Source organism: Triplophysa dalaica, chromosome 23, assembly GCF_015846415.1.
Source record: "Triplophysa dalaica isolate WHDGS20190420 chromosome 23, ASM1584641v1, whole genome shotgun sequence".
Lineage (NCBI taxonomy): Eukaryota > Metazoa > Chordata > Actinopteri > Cypriniformes > Nemacheilidae > Triplophysa > Triplophysa dalaica.
In genome coordinates, this window is record NC_079564.1 from 2,686,984 (window position 1) to 2,713,583 (window position 26,600).

The 26,600-nt window shown below is 39.0% G+C and overlaps 3 protein-coding genes across 6 annotated transcripts; 1 reads left to right on the forward strand and 2 right to left on the reverse strand.

The window, feature by feature from the left end:
* Positions 1 to 816: 816 nt before the first annotated feature.
* zdhhc20b (zinc finger DHHC-type palmitoyltransferase 20b) lies at positions 817 to 9,108 on the reverse strand. Of its 2 annotated transcripts, XM_056737889.1 has the most exons (14): positions 8,578 to 9,108; positions 8,037 to 8,069; positions 7,776 to 7,870; positions 7,470 to 7,590; positions 7,028 to 7,097; positions 6,893 to 6,925; positions 6,687 to 6,807; positions 5,503 to 5,538; positions 5,199 to 5,331; positions 3,832 to 3,958; positions 3,384 to 3,476; positions 3,155 to 3,270; positions 3,025 to 3,072; positions 817 to 2,943 (listed from the first exon to the last, which is right to left on the reverse strand). In XM_056737889.1, exons 1-13 carry the CDS (start codon positions 8,762 to 8,764, stop codon positions 3,029 to 3,031), a joined length of 1,209 nt encoding a protein of 402 aa, XP_056593867.1. In that variant the 5' UTR covers positions 8,765 to 9,108; the 3' UTR covers positions 817 to 2,943; positions 3,025 to 3,028. The 2 variants fall into 2 exon arrangements, with proteins under 2 accessions (XP_056593867.1, XP_056593868.1); XM_056737890.1 differs by lacking the exon at positions 5,503 to 5,538.
* Positions 9,109 to 9,230: 122 nt separating this feature from the next.
* Positions 9,231 to 18,129, reverse strand: nup58 (nucleoporin 58). 3 transcript variants are annotated; one of them, XM_056737886.1, is made up of 14 exons: positions 17,758 to 18,129; positions 17,305 to 17,465; positions 16,418 to 16,450; positions 16,042 to 16,311; positions 15,781 to 15,964; positions 15,618 to 15,683; positions 15,097 to 15,271; positions 14,943 to 15,022; positions 14,664 to 14,782; positions 14,465 to 14,547; positions 14,116 to 14,317; positions 10,725 to 10,808; positions 10,305 to 10,400; positions 9,231 to 10,029 (listed from the first exon to the last, which is right to left on the reverse strand). In XM_056737886.1, exons 1-14 carry the CDS (start codon positions 17,844 to 17,846, stop codon positions 9,860 to 9,862), a joined length of 1,812 nt encoding a protein of 603 aa, XP_056593864.1. In that variant the 5' UTR covers positions 17,847 to 18,129; the 3' UTR covers positions 9,231 to 9,859. The 3 variants fall into 3 exon arrangements, with proteins under 3 accessions (XP_056593864.1, XP_056593865.1, XP_056593866.1); XM_056737887.1 differs by lacking the exon at positions 10,305 to 10,400 and having other exon boundaries at positions 17,758 to 18,128; XM_056737888.1 differs by lacking the exons at positions 10,305 to 10,400; positions 10,725 to 10,808 and having other exon boundaries at positions 17,758 to 18,128.
* A 316-nt stretch (positions 18,130 to 18,445) lies between these two features.
* Positions 18,446 to 25,780, forward strand: mtmr6 (myotubularin related protein 6). Its single transcript, XM_056739014.1, has 14 exons — positions 18,446 to 18,658; positions 20,429 to 20,548; positions 22,318 to 22,480; positions 22,725 to 22,882; positions 22,958 to 23,086; positions 23,155 to 23,289; positions 23,368 to 23,500; positions 23,591 to 23,700; positions 23,780 to 23,905; positions 24,027 to 24,076; positions 24,160 to 24,360; positions 24,471 to 24,605; positions 24,687 to 24,813; positions 25,103 to 25,780. Exons 1-14 carry the CDS (start codon positions 18,635 to 18,637, stop codon positions 25,421 to 25,423), a joined length of 1,932 nt encoding a protein of 643 aa, XP_056594992.1. The 5' UTR covers positions 18,446 to 18,634; the 3' UTR covers positions 25,424 to 25,780.
* Positions 25,781 to 26,600: the final 820 nt, after the last annotated feature.

Consider the following 26,600-nt stretch of genomic DNA (forward strand, 5'->3'; position numbering starts at 1 on the left):
ACAATAACACTGCAGAACCTTATAACTTAATGACATGAAATTAAAGGAACATAGTAAGACAACAGAAAGAAAAACTAAACGCTTTTTACACTGTTAGATGATGTAATTTGTATATTTACGGAAAATTTGTGTCAAAATGATGTGGTTTCCATTAACTTGAATACAAATGATGACGTGAATTCAAGAAGACTACAAAAATACTATAAAAGTCCTCTAAGTCATGAAAGACTCAAATTAAAGTTAATAGTATTTTTTTCATTTGTTTTGTAAGTTCACTATTGATTAATATTAGTATGAGAGCACCGCAAGTTAATTTTAGGCACCAACATTGTGAGAAAACCAATGTTCCCAAAATGATTAATGTATATTTTTCTGCTTATAAGCCTTCTAAAGTGTAATGTCTCATATCTCTGATCCATCTCATCCGGTTGTAAATATCAGTCATATGGTTATAAATCATCTGGGATACTTTCAGTTATGTTAAGGGCTTTACCAATTAAAAGTCAAATGGTTTCTAGCATTTACATTTCTCTGTGGGTCTTAGAATGGTTATTCCTTAGGAAACGTAAAAAATAAGTCACTGTGTCACCGGAAGGGTTACAAGCTTAAAATGTTCAAAGTTCAAAAAAGGCTGACAATAACCATATACACTTTTACAAAGAAAGATTGATTAACCAAAAAGGAGTGTGAGTGAGGAGTTGTACTCAACGCAAGAGTTGAACGCCCGCAGTGCTGGTGCGCTGGGCAGAGTTCAGGGTAAAAATAACAGCCCTTGAAACAAGTGCATACACATCCAGTATAAATGCAGACAAACAGTTTGCTATAAAACAACATTTATTGTTACTTCTTACATATAAGCGTGTGCCTCATTCACAAAATATGCATGTTTAAATGATAAAATATGCAATTCTGTTTACTTTATCTGTGACTTATATTGAAAGATGTCGTTAAAAACAAATCTATAACCTCCAGGCTTGCACATCAAGTATTTCGTACTTTATTGTACTTGACATGCAGCAAAGCAAAGTTTTTTTCTTCGTGTGTGTAACAGAAATAGGAAAATAATAAAAAGGACAGCAATAGTTATTTTATATTATGGCTTCATGTTTGCTCCTATAGTATAAAAGGTAATGAATTAGAGTAAATAAACAAAAAATGGGTCCATGCTTTGAGACAGACTCGAGATGCATCAACAAAAACATCAGTATATATATATATATATATACGGTATAAGGAAAAGGCTTCGTTTAAGAACACTTCCCAAAAGACCAATAAACTAAAAATATCTTTAAACCATTCTGTACCACTAGACGCAATCATTAAAACCCACAAAAAGACAGCTTTACCATTTCACATTGATATATCTTGAACTTGCTGCAATCTTTAGCAGCAGCAGTAGTGTACTGACAAAGATGAACCTACGAGGATTCAAGAACCAACATTTCTCATAACACAAACAGTCAAAAATATCTTTAAGAACACCTGTTCCAAATCTGGCAATACGTAAAAACCACATGTCAGATTTTAGATGCTAAGATTTTCTAGAAATGCAATTATGTTTTCCTCATCCACATCCTCATAAAGCATCTCTAGAACCTCAACACTTGCTTTTCTTGATTTGTCAAGGCAGTTCTTTAGATACTTCACAACACACGGCACATAATGCAGCGATCACTGCGGTTCACTTTGTAACATATAAACAACAGGTTTCCAAACATCGGTTTCCAATTAAGCTCATACTACAAGTCACGGCAGACCGGCACAATTTTTAAACACTGCGTTCCAGGCTGGACTGAATTTGGCAATGATAATTTACAACAAACAGAAACGCACAAAAAGAGGACTATATCACTTACAGCTCGCAACGCATTTAAAAAAATGATATTCTGAATCTAAGGAATCCAAGAATAGCTAGTAACATTTACGTATAGAAAAAAGAAGGGTACAAAACACAATACTTTGAAAAATGAGATTGATGTACAGTCTGGTGATACAATACCCGAGACCACTGACTCCAGGACACTGAATTTATAGCATTGTAAGGGCCTCCTGCTGGCCACTTCTCTAACTGCAGGAGGAACTTAAAAAGATTAGTGGACTTCACACCAAAATTTCATTTGGTTTTCAATGTGACACTGGCTACACTGCAGAAGCAGAGAGGTATTACTTACATTTTGTAAACACTTCTGTGAAGCTCAGAGCTCTGGAGCTAAGCCCTTATATTTGGCATTTGTAAACTGGCCAACATTTCACACCAGAATCACCCGAGACATGAAAAAATACCAATAAGGTCACCGCGCAAGTGGAGCAGCTTAAGAAAACACAACAAGGATAGTTTCAGTCTTTTGTAGACATCCTCCGTCTGGTCACACTCTGTTGCACTTTGTGAACAGGTGCATTTATAATATAAAAAAACGATTGAATGGAGTGATAAAAGGGAAAACATGCCAAAAATGCAGACACTATGAATTCAAAAGTGCAAATGAGCCATCTTGATGCCATCAGTCCTTTTACTTGGTGTAGATCCAAAAGAAGTCATCATGTCCGTATCTGTACTGCCCCCAACGTAAACAGAGGTTGTTTCAGCACTTGTGTTTTTCTCGAAAACACCTTCACATGCACCGTTGAGGAATCTGCATGTCGTGTAGGTCTGTGCTGTTTGTGTTGCCTGAGCAACAAAACAGTGTGCTGTGCAAAAAACATATGCCAAAAAGATGAGCGTGCAAATCTCTTAGTTGGAAGAGGGATGCTGGTAGAGATGATCGGGGACTAAAAGCAACTATACAGGCTTGATGTTAAAGACAGACCGTCTTTAAGCAATGGGCAGACGAAAGTGTTTCCGAGGGAAAAAGGTTTAAGGCATCAGCTTTGATGGCTGTGATTCTCATCAACAGTCCCCAGTACTGGGAGTCAAAGGCACTGGACCCTTCACCAGCTTCAGTCCTAAAAAGGAAGTGACATAAGAATGGTTACACATACCCCAAAGTCAAACCGCCAATCGGTGCTTACGGAAAGCGATCTTACCTGGCTATGACTCGCTGTCGATGGAGATAGTAACGGCCTCACTATAATCTGAAAAGCAGGATGAAGGTAAAATGTTGATGTTTTTAAGTTCACTCTGCTGTAATGAAACACAAGGTAATACGACACGTACCAGACTTTAAAACTTCCGTCTCTTTGTGATCTTCTTCACTGTGGTAATCATTGGCGAGCAGGTGGTTTTGCGATTCGCAGGGAGGGTCGGGTTGCTCTACGCATCCATCAACAGCACTAAGGACAAAAACAGAAAGAGTCGTTAGTATTATTTCCATTCCTAAATTTACTTGGATGCAAGTTGGTTTTGCAAACAGGCCCCTGGAGGTGACAAGTGGAAAATATCTCACCCTTTATCCAAACCCACATGCTGAAGACATTCAGTGTGCTGCTCTGGATCAATGGTCACCAGCCGTGTGGGAAAAGAAAATCCGTCTCCCTGACTATAACAGACACAAAAAGATAAAAAAAAAAGAATTCTTTTTTTAATTTCATGAATAGCCAGAATTGTTGTTCCGAGTCCCAAGGTGGTTGTATACTCTATAAGTGCCTATTCCCTAAATCAATATGATGCTATCATCATCCCAGAAATGTTTTTTGAATGTATACGTGTATTGGATTGTTATCGTAACAAGTGTGATTTGGGATAATATCACGGGTTCATATAACTCAAAACTTAAGTTGAACGAGGTGTGGCGATGTTATTCCAACACTTGAGATCAAGGGTTTGTTCAAACACCTTTAGTTGATATGATATATTTGCACCACTAATATAAAACCTTTCAACAATCAGCTCACCTGGTGCAGACAGGGAGAAGCCAGTATTTTTTCTGGTCTCCAAACACCTGAGCAATGTTCTTGCTGAAGCCCAGGGAAAATCCGTTTTTATCAGGGCCGCTTCTGAAGACCGGAGCTCTGAATGCTTCTGAATATAAAAGAACAAACCAGAACACAGTGTTGGGTGTAACTAGTTACTAAGTTATTACTCTTGAAAAAGTAAAGTAAGGGATGAATATTGTCTTCTGTAATTTAATTAGTTACTTCTAATATATGTGTGTGCAATAGTGGAATTGACATCAAAATTCAAAGTCTAACCTGAAAATCCGTGCAATAATTGATCATTCTCACATTTGTAATACCTTGGTCAGTTAATAATACTACTTTATGTAGTTTTATACTATTTATTTGAATGAACTAAAAGAGCTGTTTCATGTCTATCTTTGAGACACTTAAGTAATCAAGATTGATATAGGATATAGAAAGTAATAAGTAATGAAGTACTTTTTGGAGAGAATAATTTGTTTAGTAATCTAAATACACTTTTGAATATGAAATAAGTAACTAGTAATTAATTACTTTCTAAGAGTAACTTGCCCTACATTTGGTATAACAGACATTAAGCTATGTTAAACTCTTCCAAAGCAACAAGTCTGTGTTGTACAATATGGAAAACACTTTAATAACACTTTACTGTTTCACACTCCATTCCAGTGAATGGCGTAAACGCACCAACTCGCTTGCCATCCACAATCAAACTAGAAGTTAGCGCGATGTGACCAAGGTCTTGTTGTTAGTACACTTTGTCTGAGTTGGGTAGTGTGGGTGCTGCTACAACAAGAAGATGAAGGATGACAAGAAACCTTGTTGTGTAGTGTATGCACCTTAGCAATTCTAGTAGTCTCACAGTCCCTTAGTGTCAGCCCAGCTTCAAATGAGTAGTTAACTTTCAAAATTAATTTTCATGATAATTTACTCACCCCCATGATTGTTTCACTAGATAAGACACTTATTCATCATCTGGTATCGTTTAAACCCCTTTGAAGCACTTAAACTCATTTTGACCTTCGACTGTTTGGAGTCTATTGAAGTCAACTTTATGGAGAAAAATCCAGGAATATTTCATCAAAAACCTTCATTTCTTTTCGACTACAGAAACAAATACATAAACACCTTGGATGACAAAGGGGCGAGTAAATTATCGTGAAAATTTATTTTGAAAGTGAACTACTCCTTTAAGCACAGCAAGTCCACACGTTTTACCATGACAACAGTGAGCAAGCTCAGTTCAAGTGTTCTACAGGCATGACCATTTCAGCTTTTAGCTTTACTAGAAACATGAATCCTACACGTGGACCAAAGGGGGTGAGTATGGTCTGGTGTGTTACCTATGGTGGACCTGTTTTTTCCCACAAGCCACAAGTGGTAAGTGAAGAGTGAAAGAATGCTGATGCAGAACATGGCCGCCACAAAAAAGAGAAACAAGATATGGAATTTGGCTTGAGACTCTGGCAGGTCAGTCTGAGAGAAGGGAGAGAAAAGGTTGTGAGACAAGGATCAACAATGGGCAACACATGGGCGACCGTAACGTGCGTGACCAGGGTCACAGGAGTTAAAACGACAATAAGATTGTGACTGTAACCTACTACTGACAATGACATGTTTATTGAACACAACACTGTGAGGGATTACCTTTGGACAATTTTCTGCCGATTTCCTCCGGCAAAGCTTTGTGCATACAGAGACAGACTGTTAGACACAGAGAGAGCGCGGCGGGAAGCAGCAGCTTATCAAACAGAGGCGAGATGTCTTAAAAGGGCTGTTTCACAACGCATGCAAGAGCAGCATGACACCGCAGTGTAAAGGCAACACAATGCAGTTCACATTGTCCGTGTTTTAATGTAACAGTGACACTAAATACAGTGATGTCAAGGTTACTACTACATTGAGTTTAGTTTGCAAAATGATTCTGCAGAATACAAAAAAAGATATTTTGATACAGGCTGGTAATGAAAAAACAGCGCCCCCCATTGACTTCCACTCTATAGGCACCAATCCACAGAGAGACATGTCTCAAAATATCTTCTGTTTTGTGAAACTTCAGACACTATTAAAATAAGTGAAGGAATGGGAGTGTGTGAAAATGGAAGAATCCAGCGCAGCAGAAAGATCAAGTGGAAGCAGACTGGAAATGATGGTTAAAGAGTACATAACTAGGGATTTGCAAGGTCCTACTTTGGTTACAATAAGTTTCTGTACATAGAAGGTGTAAAAAAAATGTTTATTTTGTAATAATAGGCAGTTATTCTTACCTTACTTCTTGACTGACTCTCAAATGATTCGTTCCGCGATTCGTCTGTCTAATCCCCTCCTTTCCACTAGCCTAGTCTGATGTGATTGGTCAGATGGTCTAGTCTGCTGTGATTGGTCTACCGCAAATGAGGCTCAAGAGCTACAGTGATTGGGGGAGAAGAGTGAAGTTTTGCAGTGCAGTCCAAGCAAAACATAGGCGGGGACTATATGTAGTGACGTAAATCTGTGGCGGATGACTCGTTCGCGAGATTCAGAGTCGACTTTTTTTCATTCACCTTCGGATTAACAACTTGGCAGACTGCTTGCTAATAAACACGGCAACATTACACGCTGGATGAAATGTAATTTTCATGATCTCATGTTATGTACTCTTTAAAATGATATTGAACAGACCTACATATGACCCGCGAGTCATATAGCGGAGGAAATGCAGACAGGAAACCACTGATCTATATTAGATCACATGTCCATCCAAATGTACCTTTACACTATACAAAAAATGGCAGCAAACTTGCTTATGTAGATGGAAACACATGAATAAAACTATAGAGAGATCTACTCACAGTCCAGAACTTTATGAAGTATTGGAGGACAGATGCTGCTATGAATAAGCAGTAAATAAGGGAGTAGGTCAGGAACAGAATGAAGAACTTATAGTTGGAGAAGCCCACACAGTTATTCACCCTGTGGAAAGAAAAAGGGGAATAGAGAAGTGAGTTTGACTACAAATAATCAAAACCTTTATGTCAATAAAACACATCTCACTTACCACGGACAATGATGATCCATCTTCAGTACACACCTTTTGACAAATTTAAATTATGTAATAAAAATTTAACCAACGTTATGGAAAACACATTCGCAAAACTGATCATAAGGTGTCACGCAACTGAGGGAAACTTACATGTCACATGCAGAACAATGATGACATCTGTCTGGTTTGATCATTTGGCAGCGGTCACAATAACGGATTGCTAAAAGACGACAAAATATCTTATGAATATGAAGCCATAAAAACTGTGATCTGCACTCCCACAAGATTAGATCTGTTATAGCAAAGGATAACATTTACAGTTATAGATCAAAGTGGGTGGACAGAAAATCAGAAACAGGTGGAGTAAAATCCTGCGTGAACAGCTGCAGAGCATCATAAGAGTGCATCATAGATTTTTCGTGAGGTGATATCAATATTTCAAATCGACGTTTATACGCACGACACTCCCATGATCTTTTTAATACCCAGGGTTAACACCTGCTGTACTCAATCTGTGCCAACGTTGGGTCATTTAGAAGATGAAGAACAGGTTTATGGGTAATTATCTCAGATGTTTGAATGCGTTTCTGACCTCCAGCCCCTGTGCGGGTGTAAAGCGGCAGAGTGCTGGCGACTCTCCTCAGGATCTCCTGCTGGGTCTCTGGACGTTGCTCCTTTTCAAATTGCTCCTTCTCAGTTTTGGGTAAACAGAACTGACAAACAACACATTAACTCAGCTTCCGATGTGACAAACCAGTGTACGAAAAGCTTGTTCTGTTTAAACACGGGTAGAGCTGCTATGCACACAAATCTTTATAATTCCATAGAAGCATAAATAAATACAGAATATGTGCATGAGTTGAGCAATACACAATTGTCGGTTATATACTTTCTGTACCTCTTTGGAAGGGTTGGCTGGTCTCGTGAAGATGGTTTTCCAGTAGGACCACACAAACATGACGAACGACAGGTGAAAGACAACCAGGTAGATGACTGCAAGGAAAAGAGAGAGAGAGAGTAGAGTCATTGCAGAGAAACCACCCCAAGTATAAATCAGTCACTGTTTGATTATGAATGCAGCCTTAGAGGAGACAGTAAGTCAGCACAAACACAACCTGTAAAGTTTAGCAGAATATTTAGGATTTAAAAGTTTACTCACTTTTTTCACCGATGCTGGTGCTGGGAATAGTAACTGAGGGACAGAAATAAGAAACATGATTCATGGCACGTGCTATTTGGAAACACAAGTGTGACATATGAACACCGTTCACTCATGTACATTTACACTACGAGTGTAATCTTAATGACGACTATTTTCCATTTACATAGTCATAACGTTCTATATTATTTCTGTGTATTATGACAGTGAACCCCTGGGCACGTTAAGAAAACATTTGATCGGTTTATTTTGTGGAAGCCGGCTGACGTTAACTGTAAACACTATTTGCATACTGAACCGGAATCAGCTGTAAACTATACAAATAATGTAGTCAGCCGTGTCCAACTTACACAGTCCATACAGTGCTCTGAGACGACACCAAAACCATACAACTTTTTATTTTGTGTTCGTTTTTGGTCAAAATAATCATCAAAAAGATAATTAGCCAGCTCGCGTAAACACAGATCGTTCATTGACGTTCCGGTTCACTGACTTCCGGCTGTCACGTGTCGCCCAGATATGCATAATAAATCGCACTTACTTAGACACAGCTCCACCACGTAAGCGTAATAAGACCAGCACACCACTAAGGCAATAAATATCACCGGTATCCATGCCAGACCCCTCTGGCAGCACCTCAGTACATGTGTAGGCGCCATCTTTCTTCCTTGACTACAAAAGACTGAAAGGGAGGGAAGAGATCTGTCCATTCGCGCCCCGCCTCTCATTTGCAATCCTAGACGTGGTTATGAATATTAATGAGGTGGGACGTACTGATTTGCTGAAGCGCAGACGTTGGCGAGTAGGCGTCACTCTGTTGGCGCATTAAGAGTTGGACGCTCATGAATATTAATTAGGTCATGTCCCTGGACGCTTTCGGTACGTAAGGGGGTCTGTTGTAATACATCAATAAAATGGGATTTTGTTATAAAACTTAACATTTTTAAACAGACACATTTATAGGATTAGTGATTTGTGTAGAAATGACACGTTGATGCTTTAATGTGTGGTGTTGTTATGCTTGCGTGCCGCAAATGTTGTTGATCTCTTGAGAGACACAAACTGATAACAATAGATTAAATAAACAAAATAATTGGTAAAAATGAGCTATGTGTCAGTGTTTGATACAGTTAAAATGGACACACAATTACAAAACACAACGGGTTTGGTAAAACAAAAATGACGCACGTGACGTAATGGTCGCTGTCTTTTAATAACAAACACCTCTGTCATCTCGAAAAATACTTGTTTGCACAAAGTTTGCTTAAGTATAGAAACTCTTACTATTTGGTAATGAAAACATTCAGAAACAAAGATGGCATATACAAACATAACATTATTATACAAGTTGACATCTATTTGGTACAATTTAGCAGATACAATTGACATTTTAATGTGATGACGTTTACAATCACAAAATATGTGGATGGAAATAAAGCCACAAACACACAGGTAAACTCAATTCATAAGTATCATCAATAACAAAAGCATCTACATTGACATCTGTGCACGACAACATACGTTCATCTTATGCAACTCATCTGAATCCGGTCATGTCAGCTAAATCTTACAATCTTTCGTTCTGACCAGATATCATTGTAGGATCGTTTAACCACAGTTGATGGTAAACAAAAATAGAGAACACGGTACAGTCACAAGGGTAAAAGGAAAAGCAAATAGAACCATCTCAAATATCCCTTTAATGGCATCCTAAAGAGAAATATATATATACACAGACACATATATATATAAAAATAAAGATCTGAGACGTACATCATCTTTACCTCGTCACATTTCCTCTACCCTCATACCAACATGCTGTTTTATCTCTTGCCCCTCTTGTTACCCGCGGGGGGCTTTTTGAGCTGTAACAGAGGTCCTCCTGTCCCAAACCCCGGAGTCTGTGTGTTGGACACGCCGAAGGTCAGCCCAGCCGATGCATTGATGCCTGGGTTACTGAAGTTAAAGCCTGAGGTGTTAGAAGTTCCAAACCCTGAGAAAGAAAAGAAGGGTAAACGCTGGTTGTAAAACGATATCTCAGTTTTTGCAGCTACACACAAGCATAACTAAACATTCAAGCAGCACGCAACAGCTGTTAACAATTTACAAATGCAAAACTGTTACACAACCTTTGCCCTTTAAAAGTCAAGCCAGCCGTACACTGAGTGATTATGGGACTAAAGGCTATTTGGAATAGTTGGGAAGTGTTAAGTAATGGTTAGTGTTGATGAATAGAGGGAAAATGGAGGAGGGTGCTAAGGAACACACCTGCGCTCAGGCTCCCTCCAGATGGCTTGCTAGAGGAAAACCCGAACGACAAACCTCCTGTTGCCACACCCCCAAACCCAGGGCCGCTACCAAATGCTGCCAAAAGACAGAGGGGGCATTTAGGTGCCGTGACTAAATATACACCAAAGTTAACCTCCCAGTTACAGGGCAGGGGAATGAGGGGCAGGAATGATGAGTTATATATTTATAAACTAGAAAATCATTCATTAAACACAAAGAATATGTCCAATAACACTCAAGTATCAGAAACACTTTGCTGTGTTTTCCACACAGGTGAGAGTCATGTGTTTGGAAAAAATGAAGATTAGAAAATGACACACATTACTGTTTAGAAAGCCTTTCCTTTAAAGACTGCACCGTCTTTAGAAGGTCAGAATAGAGGTATATTACAGGAAGTACCTCCGAGGCTGGATGAGCCCATGCTTGTGCCAATACCCGATGAAAAGGAAGTGCCAAAACTGCCCCCCAGGGGCGCTTGTGGTCCTGGGACAGAGAGAGAGAGCACATGAACTTACTCTCATGCACACTATAGCTCACAAAGTCCCTTTCTCAAATATCAGATGCATACTTAAAGGCTGATTAAAAGAAGGCAGATAAGAAGCAAATGCTCTTGAAGCAGTTTAAACATGGGGCTTGGTGAGAGATGATTCAGCTTTTTTTATAACACATAAGAGCTGCATTAGGCCTGCACAAAGCCATAGCATCATCTTTAAGTAACTTTTCATTTCCACATTGTACGTAGTCCACCAAATATAATGCAATAATAAAAAAAGTTTGATTCTTATATGGCAAATTTTGGCTGTGTTTCATCACCTTAATTTTTTACCAACTAGTATTCTGTTATACACTTACCTTGACACTAACATTTTCCTGTTTTCTCGGTTTTGTGTGGATGCACCAAGTTATTTAGCATCGGACAGAAGTTACTTATTTTTTTTAAATATATTATAGATATCTGATATTTATGAATGGATAAAATGTGCTCCTGTCTCGTTTCCTTTTAGCTGGTTAAAAATTAATTTGCAATTAGTTTTTAAATGTCGAGATGTGACATACGAAGACATCAGCATCTCAAATTTATAGTGTAATCCAATTAATAGAAAAATCTAAAAAAAATCAGTCAAAAAGAAACAAAGACAAGGGCTTTTCTTTAAAAAACTGATTTATTGTCAACTCAAATTACATTAAACATGACAAGCAATTGGACAAACCGATTCCTAGTATTAACACGGTTCAAAACGATTTAAGATTAAAGCCAACTGCGTTAAAATGCATTTCAAACAATGGCTAACCAAATGCTGTATCTAGATCAAAGGCACACCAGTATATATGTATCACAAGCATCATCTGAACATAAAAAAATTAAATTATAAGTTAGATTTTAAAATTGACTAACTATTTGCAAACAAACAAACACTAAGCCCCATATGTGTTTCAAGGAATGAAAATGTCTATTAAGAACCAGACATGTCTATAAACAGACATTCTGTATAATAAGAGCTTTGTACCAACACACAGAAGCCACACGTGTTTTTAAAACATGACATGCAGTAAGATTATACGTTGTATAATAGATCTGTGATTAAAGCAAAACAAGGCTCGTAGGAATAAGAGATTTGCAATGTTCTGTACTGGATGTCTATATATTGGATGACCATGTGGCTGTTTTTAATGCATACAGCTAATTTTCTGAGGTATTACAGCCATCAAAAGATCTTTCCTGAAAGGGGAAGATGTATTTTTTTAATCAGCCATGGCAGTTAAAGATCAATACAAGCATGAAATAGCAGCTTTGAGCCGCCAAAAAGACAGCATGCACTTTTGAATACTGAAGTTTGGCACAATCCTTCACAAAGGACCCTCAAGTCCCCTAAAGCAGCATGTGTACTCAAACTAAAGACCTAAACACTCTAGCCCTTAAAAAAGAATAAGAATTACAAATGTATGTGTACATCTTTATCATTTTCAGTAGCCATTACTGCTATGTAGCCAGTTGTGAACGTACTGGTTCTAAGAGGCAATGCTGTGAATTCACAACTAGCGAGTGTAAGTGTGTATATACTGTGCAACTAAATAAGCCATGCCATCGGTTAAGCGCACTACGCATTTACAATTTATATAATATGCAAAAGCACCCACAACAGCCTAGACATTCTTAGGCACAACGGCACAACCATTCTTTAAAATATTGTAGTAATGTAAAAAAATGATAAACACTGGAAATCACTAAAATGCCAAATCAATGCGAACAGTCAAGTTTATAACTGATAATTGTAAATCACACTTAAAAGCCCTTTTGATGTCAACTCTTATCTATTGCATTACGAATTAAAAATATCCGAACACAATACGTGAGGATTACGAACAAGACGAAAGCACTACACTGCTAATGAAAGTAATACATCTAACACAATTTCCCACACCTCCGACTTGCTGTTTTCGCCAGCTAGTCTCCATGGAAACCACAAATGCAACCATGGTTACAGACGGATAAAGGATGTTACCAAAGCAGGGAAACCTTCAATCAAGACACACAAGTTGTCTTGTATTTTCCGAGATACATCTAATGAAATACAGTAAATGACCTTATGTTTACAGTCTCCAAGTCAGTAGCTTACACACTTCCCACATAAATATATAAACATGTCTATTCATGTATATGCAAACTCCTGATAATGCAAATCCCAAAAGTGAAGACAAAATATATTCGAGAATAAATCGGCCAGCCAGTGTCTTTCAATCACACTCCAAAATTTTCGGATTGTAAGATTAAAAATGCCTAAATATTATAAAACACACAATGTGAAAGAAAAACAAAAAGCTCTGAAACACGTTCTTATGGAAGAAAAATGCTTGTTCTGTCTATTTAGGACTTACACAAATTGATAGCAATTGAGATTAGAAGACTCCATAGTGAAAAGCTTTTTTTGACAAAAACAAGCGATTATGATTTCTAAAAACAAGAAATACGGTTTAGTATCCACTAACTAATAAAATTACTGAAAACCAAATCTTGTAGCATTTGTTCATCCCTAGCAAAAAAATCTTAAATCACCACAACATATCGCTCACAACTATGAAGTGAACCACTCCTTTAACATCCAAGTTTATGATAAAGACTGTACGTTTAGCAGATTATTTGTATTAGAAATGTCAGAAACACAGAATCAATTGTAAAAGCGATTTAGGCCATGTACACAAGCTTTTAGCGGACAACAGTCTATTTTGAAGTGTTTGTAGTGACCGCTACATCAGTGCCACCAGAATATCACAGATCAAACCCTACATTCATCATTAAATCTCGCTAATCCATACACAAGCCAATCAAAATCGTAGCCAAAATCAGAGGCCCCTCCTTTGAAAAACCAACAGACCAATTTAAATTTTCAAGACGGCAAACGCACATCTAATGGAAACCTGGACCTGAAATGTGCCCAAGCCAGTGTCGTGGTTTAAATCTGTGGTCTATCACCATACAGCACCATACGTTTTTTCTCCTTAATGAAGGAAAAAGAAGAAGACCAAGGCGGAAATTGGGCAGGGCACCCAGCATCCAAAATCTCAAAACATTATAGTTGGCACATGTAGAGTGACATGACAGAGATGTTAGAATACCCTGTTACTCCGTATCTCCATAAGAGACAAAGTTTATAAAATGAAAAGAACAAAAACTAAAAACAGACATGGCACTGACTGAATTGACAGTTTATTTGTGAACTCTATCTGCCTTTCTATTCATTCATTTCTTATGCTATCAGTCTAAAGGTCTAGAACTTGAAGGCGGTCAGACCTGGAGCCGGCTGCTGCTGCTGAGTGAGAGTGGCAGCCATGGCAACGGCCGCTGCGTTGGGAACACTGCCGAAGGGGGCCGGGCCTGTGGTGAGTTGATGAGAGCTCTGCCACTTCTTACTGGCTGTGCGTCTCGACTCGAACACGTCGGTGGAGTCGTCGAGGAAGACTCGTCTGTAGCTCAGGTACCGATGCTTTAAGGTCTAAAAGGAACAAAAAGAGGTCAGGACACTAAAGCATACAGGTCATAAATTGCCAGTGTTATTTCATGTCATTTAGAAAAAATCTTTAACAACTTCTACGTAAGTATGTTAAATTCCATTTAGAATGTAAAGATGTTCAGGACCTACCTTAACATTCTCATGTACCCCCTGTAGCTGTGCAGCAAGAGCAACAAACGTCTGGTAGAGTTTCTGCATGGCCAGGGACAAATCTACATGACAAACCACATCACAACAAAACACATCAAGAGCCAAGAAGAACTTTTTTCATTACATGTGTGAGCCAAAGAGAAGCCTTTAATTTGTTTGACAGGAAGTGGAATAAAACCTTGAGGGGTGATGTGCGAGCCGCTGCTCTGGGTGGTCAGATGATTCTCCAGTTCCTCGATCTGCTGACGGTACTGCTGTAACTGCACTTCAAACTGTTCCACTAGAGTACGGAAATAACTGGAGAGAGACAGAGAGAGAGGGCACTTTAATATGACAAGCAAGAAGCTTTGCTTATAAGATGTTTTGTGAATTTGTTAAAGCAGACCTTTAAAGGCAGCATAAAGGAGTAAAAATAGAGATGAGAGAAAAGATAATAGGTCATTTCAAAAACACTTACTCAGACGGGGCTGTATTCTCATGTTGGAGTCCAGGTGGGGTCTTCTGGGTGCGGAACGCGATGTCGGCATTCTTCAATTCCTGTATGAACGAAAATTTGGTTCATAAGATTGTAACGCGTCTTAAAGAACCAAATTCAAAGACTTTTGTCTAACCTGAGAAGTTTCCATCTTTAATTTGTCTGTGGATAATGAATTTCTCTGCAGGCCGCTGGCACAGACAGAGAGAAGCTGTCGGAGGGTATTGATGTCCTCCTGCACTTTGAGAATGGCTTTAGAGGACATCCGGCTGATCTCCTCTTGCACTTGCTTCTGCTCTTTGACAAATTTCCTGTGGAGAGATCGCAGGACAAATATTGAAGCAATGTCATTAATTTAACATCATGCTGTTCCAAACCTGCATGACTTTCTCCTTTAAAAACAAATAAAGGTGATTTTGCAGAATAGTTTAGTTGTGGAATATTTGCCACACAAAGTTTGGGTGAACTTTTATTGTGCTTTTTTGTTATAGTGCCCTTTCATTTTGATTATGTTAAAATAGAGCTGCAAATACATTTTACACAAAAAAAAATAATCAAAGCAACAAAAACACAGATGTGATATGAGATAGAAAAAAACAGCATATTTAATATAAATTGTTTACAGTTTTCTTTAAATAGCAGTTTAAACACACTTACTGAAAATGATCCACATCTTGACATATCGGACCTGGTAGGTTTTCATCTTTAAGAGCTTTACTGTCCCTAAAAAGAACAAAGCCATACACAACAGTATAAAGCAACTTTATTAAGTTATATTGAATTCATTAAATCCTATTTCTACATAAGCTGTGGATCTTACTCCGGTCTGGTGCTTGATGACTTGTCAGTATTTTTGTCAGAAGAAGTGCTAAAGTCAACACCACCCAATCCAAGACTGAGCACAGGAACAGAGCTGGTAGGAACAGAAGAAGAGACCAAACCACCCACACTCAAACCCAGACCAAGAGTAGACTGTCCCAAACCAAGAGAAGACTGTCCCAAACCTGTGTCACAACAATAACATTGTAAACGCATGTAAACAGAAAGAAAACGTATGTTTAAACATGAATCAGAAGCTGACCTGTTGCTGCAGAGTTGGAGAAGAGACCAGAACTAAAGGAAAACCCAGAGGGAGGAGCAGAGGAAGTGGTAGCCGGGCCTCCCAAGTTAAAGGCGAAGCCGGAGTTGCTAGTCTGAGGGGCTGTGGAGGTCAGGACGGATCCCAGAGACAGGCCTGTGCCTGCAGGTGCGGAGGTCGTGGTGTTCAGTGAGAAAGGTCCAGCGGAGGCTGATGGCTTTCCAAAGGCCAGGCTGAACCCAGTGTTGGCAGCAGTTGAGTTTGAAAGACTCCCTGCAAGCAAACAAACACATAAAATGTGAAGCAAAACAGTGTTGCTTTTATCCAAAATAATAGACTTTACAGACACACACAAACAAACTAAAAAAAATCTGTTTACCTAAAGTAAGGCCAGCAGTTGGTGCGGCAGCTCCTGTATAGGGTAAGAAATTTCAATATATATATTATAATATGTTTAATAGTAAATAATTTTGCAACAAAAAGGATTTCATTTTTGGGTGAACTATGCCTTTAAAGGGATAGTTCACCCAAAAATGAAAATTCTGTCATCATTTACTTGCCCTCATGTAATTTAATAGTAATACCATATATTACACTAAATTGTTATCTGTTCATAACCACCTGTACATTAATGTTCACAGTATATAGCCTTCTGTATATATTGTTCATAGTACATACCGACTGTAATATTTTCATAGAACATTCCTTCTGTAACGTATTTTCATAGTACATGCCTATTGTATAGTATTTTTCCTAATATTGTATTCTGTATTTATTCACACTGTATATCCTGCACTTGATAATTGCACTTCTGGTTAGACCTAAACTACATTTCGTTACACTGTACTTGTATATGTGTAATGACAATAAAGTTGAATCTAATCTACTCTATTTTGTTCTGATGAGCACAGAGAAAGATATTTGAAAAAATGTTATTCATTTTTAATTTCGGGTACATCATTGACTTCCATAGTAGGACAAATTAAAAGGTCGTCAAAGGTGCCCCAGTACTGATTTCCTACATCTTTTAAAAGATCTAATTTTGTGTAAAACAGAACTGAAAATAGCTAACATTCTTCCCAAAAAAAAAATCTTTTTTTGACTTTTCCTTGATTTATACAATTTTGAAAAAAAAACCCAGAGTGAGTAAATGATGAAGGAATTTTCATTTTTGGGTGAACTGTCCCTTTCAGAAAGGAAAAATGTTTCATCTACAAAATTAACAAATACATCTGATTATTTATATTCATAACGACGGTCATGTACCCGAGACAGATGAGTTAAAATTCAACCCAGTTGCTGGTTTCTGTGCAAATAAACTGGACCCAAATCCTAGTGTGGAGGTGGTATTGGTGGCGGCCGGTGTGGCGGTCGCTGTGCCAAAACCTCCGGACGCGAATCCACCCGTGCCTGCTGCAGCTGGGGTACTGGAAAATAATATACAATTACATTAAAAATGTAAACAAAAAACTATGTGTCTGTGAATCAGCACAGGGGACCAATAACCCCATAAGAGCATACTGTAATAATAACAAACATTACACATAAAAACGTTTTAAAGCGGTTCACATGGTAAACAGAAGATGGTTAAAGTTAAGCAATTCTCAATTTATTGTTTTTTTTCAGCAGGGACACGAATAGACGTTGAAGTTTGCCACAGCAACACATTTAAAGTAAAACTGAACTTCAAATGTGGCACGATCTGCCGTTTCATCATACCTGGTCGCGGCACCAAATCCAAAACCCCCGCCGGTGTTGGTGGCGGCGGCGCCGAGATTAACGTTCGCTGCACCAAAGTTAAACGACATCCTGGATTCAGTTTATAAAACCTGATGATCTGAAGAACCGAGCGGAGCGGATCCGACCTCGTGGAGGCCCAATACACGCTACCTACGGCAATAGCATATTAACTGAAAAAGCGGAGATTGTTATTTCTAAAAAGTCAATTCGAAAAACAACGTTAACAAAATGTGTCTTGTTTTAAAATGTATAAGTACGTTCTTCGTATCTTATTGCTTATAATGTCTTTCCCCTTGTTTCCGCGCACAATCTCTACTTCTGTTCTCCTGGTTCACAGTTGAATTCAAATAATATTAGTTGCGATCTATTGCCACCTATCGGTTTGGCGAATACATGCAGGCAGATTTCTGTTAGCTGCGTTAGGTGTTGAGCTGATGCGAGCTGCGCAGACTACTCGGCGTATGACATCACAGCAAAGTACCGCGTGAGCGAACTCGCGCAGCTTTTCTGTTGTTGTTGTTTCCGTATTCTGGTTTACTTGCTCTGTTATATATTAATTATATATTGACAAAAGTCAGTCAAGTGAATGTGAAAAAATCATTAAACGAAGAGAGACCGCGCATGTATTAAGAACTTCATGTCCCAGCATGCATCGATGTGTTTTCCACGCAGACACGCCCCAACCAGGAAGTGCAGAGCAGAGCCGCAAAAGCTGTTAGCCGCTAATGATGTTGTTTTGAACGTGGCTTCAATCGGAAACGGATCTATTCTTCATTTATTCATCCGATGTCTGAAAGCATCTGTTTAGGACACTGTCACCCGTTCCTTGTGCCAAAGACGCTAAAATAGCGGCATCATGGAGCACATCCGCACACCAAAGGTAGAAACTGAATGAGAAAATACAAGAATTCTGCAAAATCTGACGTATTGTGACAGGATCAGTCATGACTTAAAAGTCACCGAAACGTTTTTCCTGCAACATGATTATTATTTTTACGTATTTTAACATAATACGTGCTTCTCATTTAGAACGTGATCGCCGTTCTTTATTGTTGTTTATATGAATGTTATCTAGCCCTGTCTGAGTCAGTTGGATATTGGACTGTTTTCAAGCTTGATTCTGTTGCCGGTGATCCGAACATGGTGCTTTATTTTCGCCTTTGAAGCCATATTGATTGGGAAATCGTGTTTGTCTTGGCATCAAAGGGCCTGATTTTACATTTTAATGTTGTCTGATCAGACCATAGAGACGCAATAAAAGGCTACTTCAACAGCCTTGTCCATTATAGTTTATTTGGCCTTGTTTGGTGTGGCCTGTCACTTATAACAATTCATAACACAGGGATTTTAAATCAGGATTAGGCCTTAGTTATATATGGAGATTTAAGTAGTTTTTACAAACATGGCATACACAAAAACATCACTTGTGTGCATTTGAGACAAAACAATGGCACTGGTGTATTTTAAGATATGTCAATGCAAGTTGTTTTCAATTTAGACAGCTCAAACATTTACTGTAGTCTAGGACCATCTTAAACCCTGTATGGGAAACCACATAAAGCATTAGACTAGTCCCAGACTAAAATTCATGTTTGACCTGTCTTAACTGAAAATAGCGTGCCATGACATATCTTAAAATATGTCTGTGCCATTGTTTTGTCTCAGGATGCAAAACAGTAATGTTTTTTTATAAGGCATTTTTATAAAAGATCCCCAAATATCCTAATTTAACTAAGGTATAGTCCCGGCTAAAGCTAAGCCTTGTCTGTGAGACAGGGGCTGGGCCTGAGTGTAATTATGTCAAGGGGTGGGAGCTGGGAAATCTCAGTTAGTCCCCCAGTAACATTTATAAAAGTCTACCTATTGCTCTTTTCTCAACCTCTTCTTTTTGTCAGAATAGTAGATGCATATCAATTACTCTGCTGCGGATGATATTGAAACTATTTTGAATGAATTCAGACTATTGAATTTGTTTTCCAGGAATATCTGAACTGTGGAATTGTGTTTCTATGCCACAGTGGTTCCTGTTGTCTGAATTAACCCCAATAAGCAAGCAATAAATAAATAAAAAAATGTTGCTGTTTGCTTTGTTGTCTGCTGATTGTATTGCAGTTACTGTACGTGTGTTGCAACGTCCAGCTACTGTGAAGCAAAGTCTGAGTGCAAAATACGTTATTTTGAATATGTAAATGTCTCCGACGTCTGTGTTTGGTAAACGGGACAATGTTGTGACACCTACTTCCTTACCAATGAGTATGTTAAGTGTAGAATAAAGCTTTTTAGTTTCAGACCAACAATGATGGTTGGTATATTTATTTTAATAGTGAAGCACAGTGTGCTTGCAACAGCATTTATTTTGCATTATGTACAAATCTCTCATTCTTCCCTTCATGTTGACAAGACGATGTGTTTGACACATTATTGTTTAAACAAAACCCAAGTAAATTGTTTCAGGCCAGTGTTTCTCAACCAGAGGACCTGCGCCTACTAGAGGGACTCGAGACGACTTTACAATATAGTGTTGGACATTTGAAGTACCTTGAAGTAAAAAAAGATTTCGTAAAGATTTTTCCACAATTCAAAGACATAATGCCCTCTTAGTCAGATATAATATATTTTCTCAATGACAAAGTTCTGTTTTGATTTTCAGGTAGAACAGGTGAAGTTGCTGGATCGCTTTAGCAACAAGTCCACCACTGGAACCCTGCATCTGACAGCCACACATCTGATCTTTGCGGAGAGTAACTCTGCCAATGCTCAAGAGATATGGGTAAATGAACATCTCAAAATCCTATTTATAAAATCCTGATCTATATTCAGCGCTTACCAATTGTGATTGGACCTGACAAAATAATATTGCAGACGATATCTGATGTATCACCCAACCCTGAGGAACATTAAGTCACCAGATTTGTTAGCAAGATTAAATTATACTTTGAGAATAGTGTTACTAGTTTCTCAAGTTAGCTGTAGACATTGTTGCTTTGGAAACCTATCGTCATTGCTCACCCTGGAGGCCAAGTGAACACAAGAGTGTAGGGAAGGCCAGGAGAAGACATGAATACCAATGACCCACATAACTGAAGGCATCTTCTGCCACGTTTAAAATCCACTGATCTGTTCCTCTGAGTGAGCAAGTGTGATGTTAATCACGGATGAGGTCAGATGTCACAGGTCTTTTATTCTAATATATTAATTTTAGGACTGCTTGAAAAGGCACGCAGGTCTATTCCTTATAGGCTTAAATAGTCTTAAAGGTCCAGTGTGGAATTTCTTTGAGGATCAATTGACAGAGATGCAATATAATATACACAACTATGTCTTCAGAGGTGCATTAAGACCTTACACAATGAAGTGTTATGTTTTTTATTACCTTAGAATGAGCCTTTTCTATCTACATACACCACAGGTCCACTTTACATGGAATTCGCCATGACGTTTCTACAGTACCGTAAACAGACAAACTGCTCAATGGAGTGTTTAGTAAATATGTCATCTCCTACGGCAAAGAAGCAAAAACGTGACAACATTTTTGTCCTCTGTCAGTTGTTGTAGGGGTTCAAAAGGGAGGGGGAGCGGTGGAGTGAACCTTTGGTTGCATTTTTCAACCTCACCACTAGATGCCACTAAAATCTCCACATTCCTTCTTAAGGATTTCAAGAATTTCTTTTGATAAAATGTCAATTTACAAAATGGATAAGTGAATTTTAGATTTTTACAGGGCCACCCAGATTTTAGTTCTCGTAAAAATCTAGCTCATCCTGTACACAAGCCTACGACCCGATCAAAATAAATTCTGAATTTGTATTTTTACACTCTAATGCAAAATCTCCTTCTACTCACTATGCATTATGCGAACACTTCAGAAATCAATGACAACAGGAGTCACAGTGCCGGTGGAAAATGCAGATACATGCGCATTTTACTGCTCTCCTAAATCTTCCGAAAAGTGCTGTGTAGTTAAGTGAATATGGTAATCATGTGATTATTGAATTCCCTTGATCACTTCCTTGCAAATAACATTCATGTGCACATCTTAAAGGAATAGTTCAACCCAAAATGAATGTCATAATTTCTGTCTCTGTGGAACAAAAAAGATGATTTTTGTGGAATGTTGAAATCAAACTACATTATTCCCTGTTGACTTCCATTGTATGGACACCAAAAACAACTTTTTCTCAAAATATCTTCATTTGTGCTCCACAAAAGATCTATTATGTTAATGTAAACTATAATTCAACTAATTTTATGCCAAGAATGTCACATGTGACCCTGGATGCCAAAACCAGTCTTAAGTAGCACGGTAACATTTTCAGTAAAAGACAAAAATACATTGTATGGGTCAAAATTATCGCTTTTTCTTTTATCTCAAAATCATTAGTATATTAAGTATAGATCATGCTTCATAAAGATATGTAAACATCTCAATTTGAAAAATTGATCCATAAGACTGGTTTTGTTGTCCAGGGTCATGATATGAGCCGATATGAGGTCGCCGTAGCTCATCTGAATGAACAATCTTAACTTGTATGCTTTTAGATTCTGCATCACCACATCGCCTCTGTGGAAAAGCTGGCCCTCACGGCAAGCGGCTGTCCGCTCCTCATTCAATGTCGCAATTTCCGCATCGTCCACTTCATCATTCCCCGAGAACGTGACTGCCATGATATCTACAGCTCTCTGTTTAGACTGCTGAGACCAGGTGGGTAAACTCTTCACTATTTAACACCTACAAGAAAGTTTTCTGAAGAAGTTTTCGGAAAGTCACAGAGGAGGGAGTTAAGCAGGTCTTTGCCATCCTGTGATTGGGTGACATGTTGTGGTCCTATTTAGTTGGCACGAGTTCAGGGACATGTGTGTGTGTCAGTCCTAAACTCCAGATGGCCATTTAAATGCTCTGACTTTCGTCATCACCTTGATCAAGTTTCTGAATAAATATTTTTCAGGGTCGTATGATGATCTGTACGCGTTCTCCTACAACCCAAAGCAGAATGACCAACAGAGAGAGGAGGGGTGGCAGCTTATAGACCTCGGGGCTGAGTTCGAACGAATGGGAGTGCCGTGTGACCAGTGGAAACTGACAGACGTTAACCGGGACTATAAGGTATGATGGGAAGGATAAGGCATTCGTTTTATTTCTCAAATGCAAATATATATTGCTATGTTTTGGTGTGTTTAGGTGTGCGAGACATATCCCAGAGATTTATACGTACCCATTACGGCCAGTACACCCATCATTGTCGGAAGCTCTAAATTCAGAAGCAAAGGCCGCTTTCCTGTCCTCACGTTTTTTTACCAGGAGAAGAAGGTAAGATTCACGAATAACTTGTTTTAAGGAACTCAAATAACATAAACTCAAAAACGTTTTTTGGGCAGGCGGCAGTTTGTCGATGCAGTCAACCTCTCTCTGGCTTCAGCGCTCGCTGTTTGGAAGATGAACACATGCTTCAGGCCATCAGTAAGGCCAATCACAACAATCGATGCATTTATGTGATGGACACGCGGCCTAAGGTAGCCTATCAGTGTTTTTTAAGCCATTTCTCTGTTGACGTTCATGTTTTCTAAACCACATTTGCTTTTTATTGGTAGTTGAACGCACTGGCGAACCGTGCAGCAGGGAAAGGCTATGAGAACGAGGACAACTACTCTAACATCCGCTTCCAGTTTGTTGGCATTGAGAACATCCATGTGATGAGGGGAAGTTTGCAGAAGCTCCTGGAAGGTCTGTGTCACACGTTGGATTCTCATTTGTTAAATCATTGTATATTTTTAACACCTTGGTCACTTTCTGGTTATCTTTCTACCCTCACAGTGGTAGGAACACGATCCCTGTCTATGGCAGATTACATGGCTGGATTGGAAAACAGCGGATGGTTGCGTCACATCAAAGCCATCATGGATGCAGCCATATTCCTCGCCAAGGTGAAACTCGGTTTTGGTTTGGTATTAATGCTTATTTCAACAGGTATCATCTTATAAATGTGTTTTTATACTGGCACAGGCTGTAACTGTAGAGGGCGCCAGTGTTCTAGTGCACTGCTCAGACGGATGGGACCGTACGGCTCAGGTCTGCGCAATGGGCTCTCTTTTGATGGATCCTTACTATCGCACTATTAAAGGCTTTATGGTAAGAGACTCAATTGAACAAATTTTGGTTGTAAAGTGCAAGAAAGTTTGACTGACGGCTGTATTAGTGAGCTGACATTATCATTTGTCTCTTAATGTCTTTTCTCTAATGTTATTTTTAGGTACTTATTGAGAAAGACTGGATCTCTTTCGGACACAAGTTTGCAGACAGGTTGGGATTTTATCACAGATGTTCTCTGTTAGGTTCATGATCCTGTGTTTTGAAGGCTGTTAATGTTGAATGCTTCCCTGCAGGTGCGATCAGTTGAATGGTGACTCTAAAGAGGTCTCGCCCATCTTTACCCAGTTTCTGGAGTGTGTGTGGCATCTGACTGAACAGTTTCCTCAGGCCTTCGAGTTTAGCGAGTGGTTCCTCATTCAGATCCACGAGCATGTGCACTCGTGCCAGTTCGGTAACTTTCTCAGAAACAGTCAGCGGCAGAGAGAGGACCTGCAGTGAGTATAGGAAGAACGAACAGCAATTATTTCTCTATTTTATATGTTTTCTTCACTGCTTATTAAAAATCATCTCCAAGAAGACGTAATGTTTTTGTGCCTGATTACAGGGTGACGGAAAGAACATATTCTCTATGGGCTCACCTGCTTAGCGAGAAGCAGAACTACCTGAACCCCATATACAGCTCAAGGTTTGCCGAATCCCACCCGGTTTTGGTTCCTTCCACCCAAGCCTACCACTTCAAGTACAGATGCCCAACCATCTCTCATTACAATACATGATTTCTTCAGATCGCGAGGTTCTAATACAGTGATTTGTGTTGCAGGTTTTGGAGAAACATGTACCACCAGTATGACCGGTCCATGCACCCTCGACAGTCCATTCTCAAACACATCCTCACCTTGAAAGAAAGCAACCGAGATCTGGAGGGGACAGTGCAAGCCTTGAAGGCTGTAAGTTTACCTCAGGAATATGTTAACTTCTGGGTTACTGGATAAACATTAAACCTTGGGTCCTAAACACTAACTTCTTCCATTAGTCATGGATGTTTTGTGTTCGAGAAACCAGTCAAGTCTTCCCTCAGGACTCAAAAGACCTTGGTCAGAGTTGATACGATATTTAATTTGAATCTTTCAGCGAAGAGTGTTCTTGTATAAGAATATAAAGTATTCTCGCTCCACCATTTTTTTCCTCGTCCATCTGAAACGATCATCCTCTCCTGGTTTTTGTTTGTTTTCACAGAAGCTCCAGAAGTTGGGGGTGAGCACCTCTCCACTAAAGCCCCAAACGCCTCCAAGAGAGCGCAGTCTCCCTCCCCGACCTCAGTCTCTCATTTTGGGAGCGCCTGTTCTCAGTAGGAAAGAGGTGCAGCGGGAGGAAGACGAGGAGGTGTTTGGAGTGGAGGCCAGGGAGGATGTTCCCATCAGTACTGGCGGGGAACGGACTGTAGAGGGCAGCAGTGCCACAGAGAATGGCTACATGGAGCTGCCAGGATCATTTGGTTCTAAGAGTGAGCCGGCAGTGGTCACCTTGGAGTTCGGAGTTGCCAGGATGACCTGCTAAGGACAAAACTTTGGAAAACAAGGAATCTTGGAGGAATGGAAAAAATGAAGATGGAGGAATGGAAAAAATGAAGATTTGTATATTCAGTTAAAGAAAGTTGAAGTTAGTTGCGTGCGTTTGCAAGATTACTCTTTGATGGGACTGCACTTCCGTGAGCTTTACATGTACTATATCTAAAGAGGAAAATAAATCGAGAGATGGATCCGTTCATGTAAATTCATTGTTATATCTGTCTATGGAAATGTTATATATGTCATCTAAATTTAAATTAGCTTCTTTTTTGTTGTTTTTCTTTGCAATTTTTTTTAAAGATGTTAATAGAACTAAAAAGAACAATTAAACCAAGAGGAAAAACCACTTGTCTAACTGGGTCTTTGTGACATTTACAGGGCTATTTTATACAAACTTTCTCACTTACTGTTATATGGGGAGTGTCAGGGTGGGCTATATGAAGATGGATGATCTTCAAAATGAAGGATGACTGTGGCGCTTGCCGACACAAATGTGCTCCATGTGCGGTCTCATCGATTAGAAGGGTTAGTTAGGAACTCAAGAGGTTAAGGTGATGTCATACAGCAGGTCAGGGGTCATATTTCCTTGTAGGTGATTATATGAGCTGACAATAAATCATTAAGGCTTCAATCTGAAAGACAATCTACAGCAATTTGTCAATGTCACATACAAAATGACCAACTGTACGTATAGAACAAAGGGCCCCTTAATTTAATTATGGGTTTTATAATAATGATTTTATTTTTGTCTTGTGTCAATTTGCTATTTGTCTAGGGGGGCTCTGTTTTGCATTTAAATAGGTTTGGCAGAGACCGACTAGACAAATGACCTCAAGCAAAATCATGGCTCCAATGTGCTCTCACTATAGACCACATTTCATGATGTAAACACTGGTCCAGAGGCACTTCCGTTTTTTCTTTAATCCCACATATTTAAATCTTGAACATTTTCATTTTGTTTTAAATGTTCTGTTGGTTATATTTTGTTCAAACAGTTTTGTGCAGTGTTAAAAAACTGAAACCGGGAGTGCTTATGGACCAGCGTTGTTTACATCTTCCGAAGTGGTCTGCACAAAATGTATTTCATCAATGATGGGAAACTACTATTGAGTGTTACAGAGGAATACCCGTAGAGGGACATATACCATGTCAGAGGTGGCTTATAA

Excerpts from the sequence above, each read along its gene's own strand:
- zdhhc20b (XM_056737889.1), bottom strand. The coding sequence starts at position 8,764 with ATGAGAGGCGGGGCGCGAATGGACAGATCTCTTCCCTCCCTTTCAGTC. Across the intron at positions 7,098-7,469 it reads CACCCGCACAGGGGCTGGAG|CAATCCGTTATTGTGACCGC; the intron begins GTCAGAAACGCA and ends GTCGTCTTTTAG. Across the intron at positions 6,808-6,892 it reads ATGGATCATCATTGTCCGTG|GGTGAATAACTGTGTGGGCT; the intron begins GTAAGTGAGATG and ends TTCTTTCCACAG.
- nup58 (XM_056737886.1), bottom strand. The coding sequence starts at position 17,846 with ATGTCGTTTAACTTTGGTGCAGCGAACGTTAATCTCGGCGCCGCCGCC. Across the intron at positions 15,272-15,617 it reads CAAGATGTGGATCATTTTCA|GAAATTTGTCAAAGAGCAGA; the intron begins GTAAGTGTGTTT and ends ATCTCTCCACAG. Across the intron at positions 10,401-10,724 it reads GGGCTCATCCAGCCTCGGAG|CATTTGGTAGCGGCCCTGGG; the intron begins GTACTTCCTGTA and ends GTCTTTTGGCAG.
- mtmr6 (XM_056739014.1), top strand. The coding sequence starts at position 18,635 with ATGGAGCACATCCGCACACCAAAG. Across the intron at positions 22,481-22,724 it reads GTTTAGACTGCTGAGACCAG|GGTCGTATGATGATCTGTAC; the intron begins GTGGGTAAACTC and ends AATATTTTTCAG. Across the intron at positions 24,814-25,102 it reads CAGTGCAAGCCTTGAAGGCT|AAGCTCCAGAAGTTGGGGGT; the intron begins GTAAGTTTACCT and ends TTGTTTTCACAG.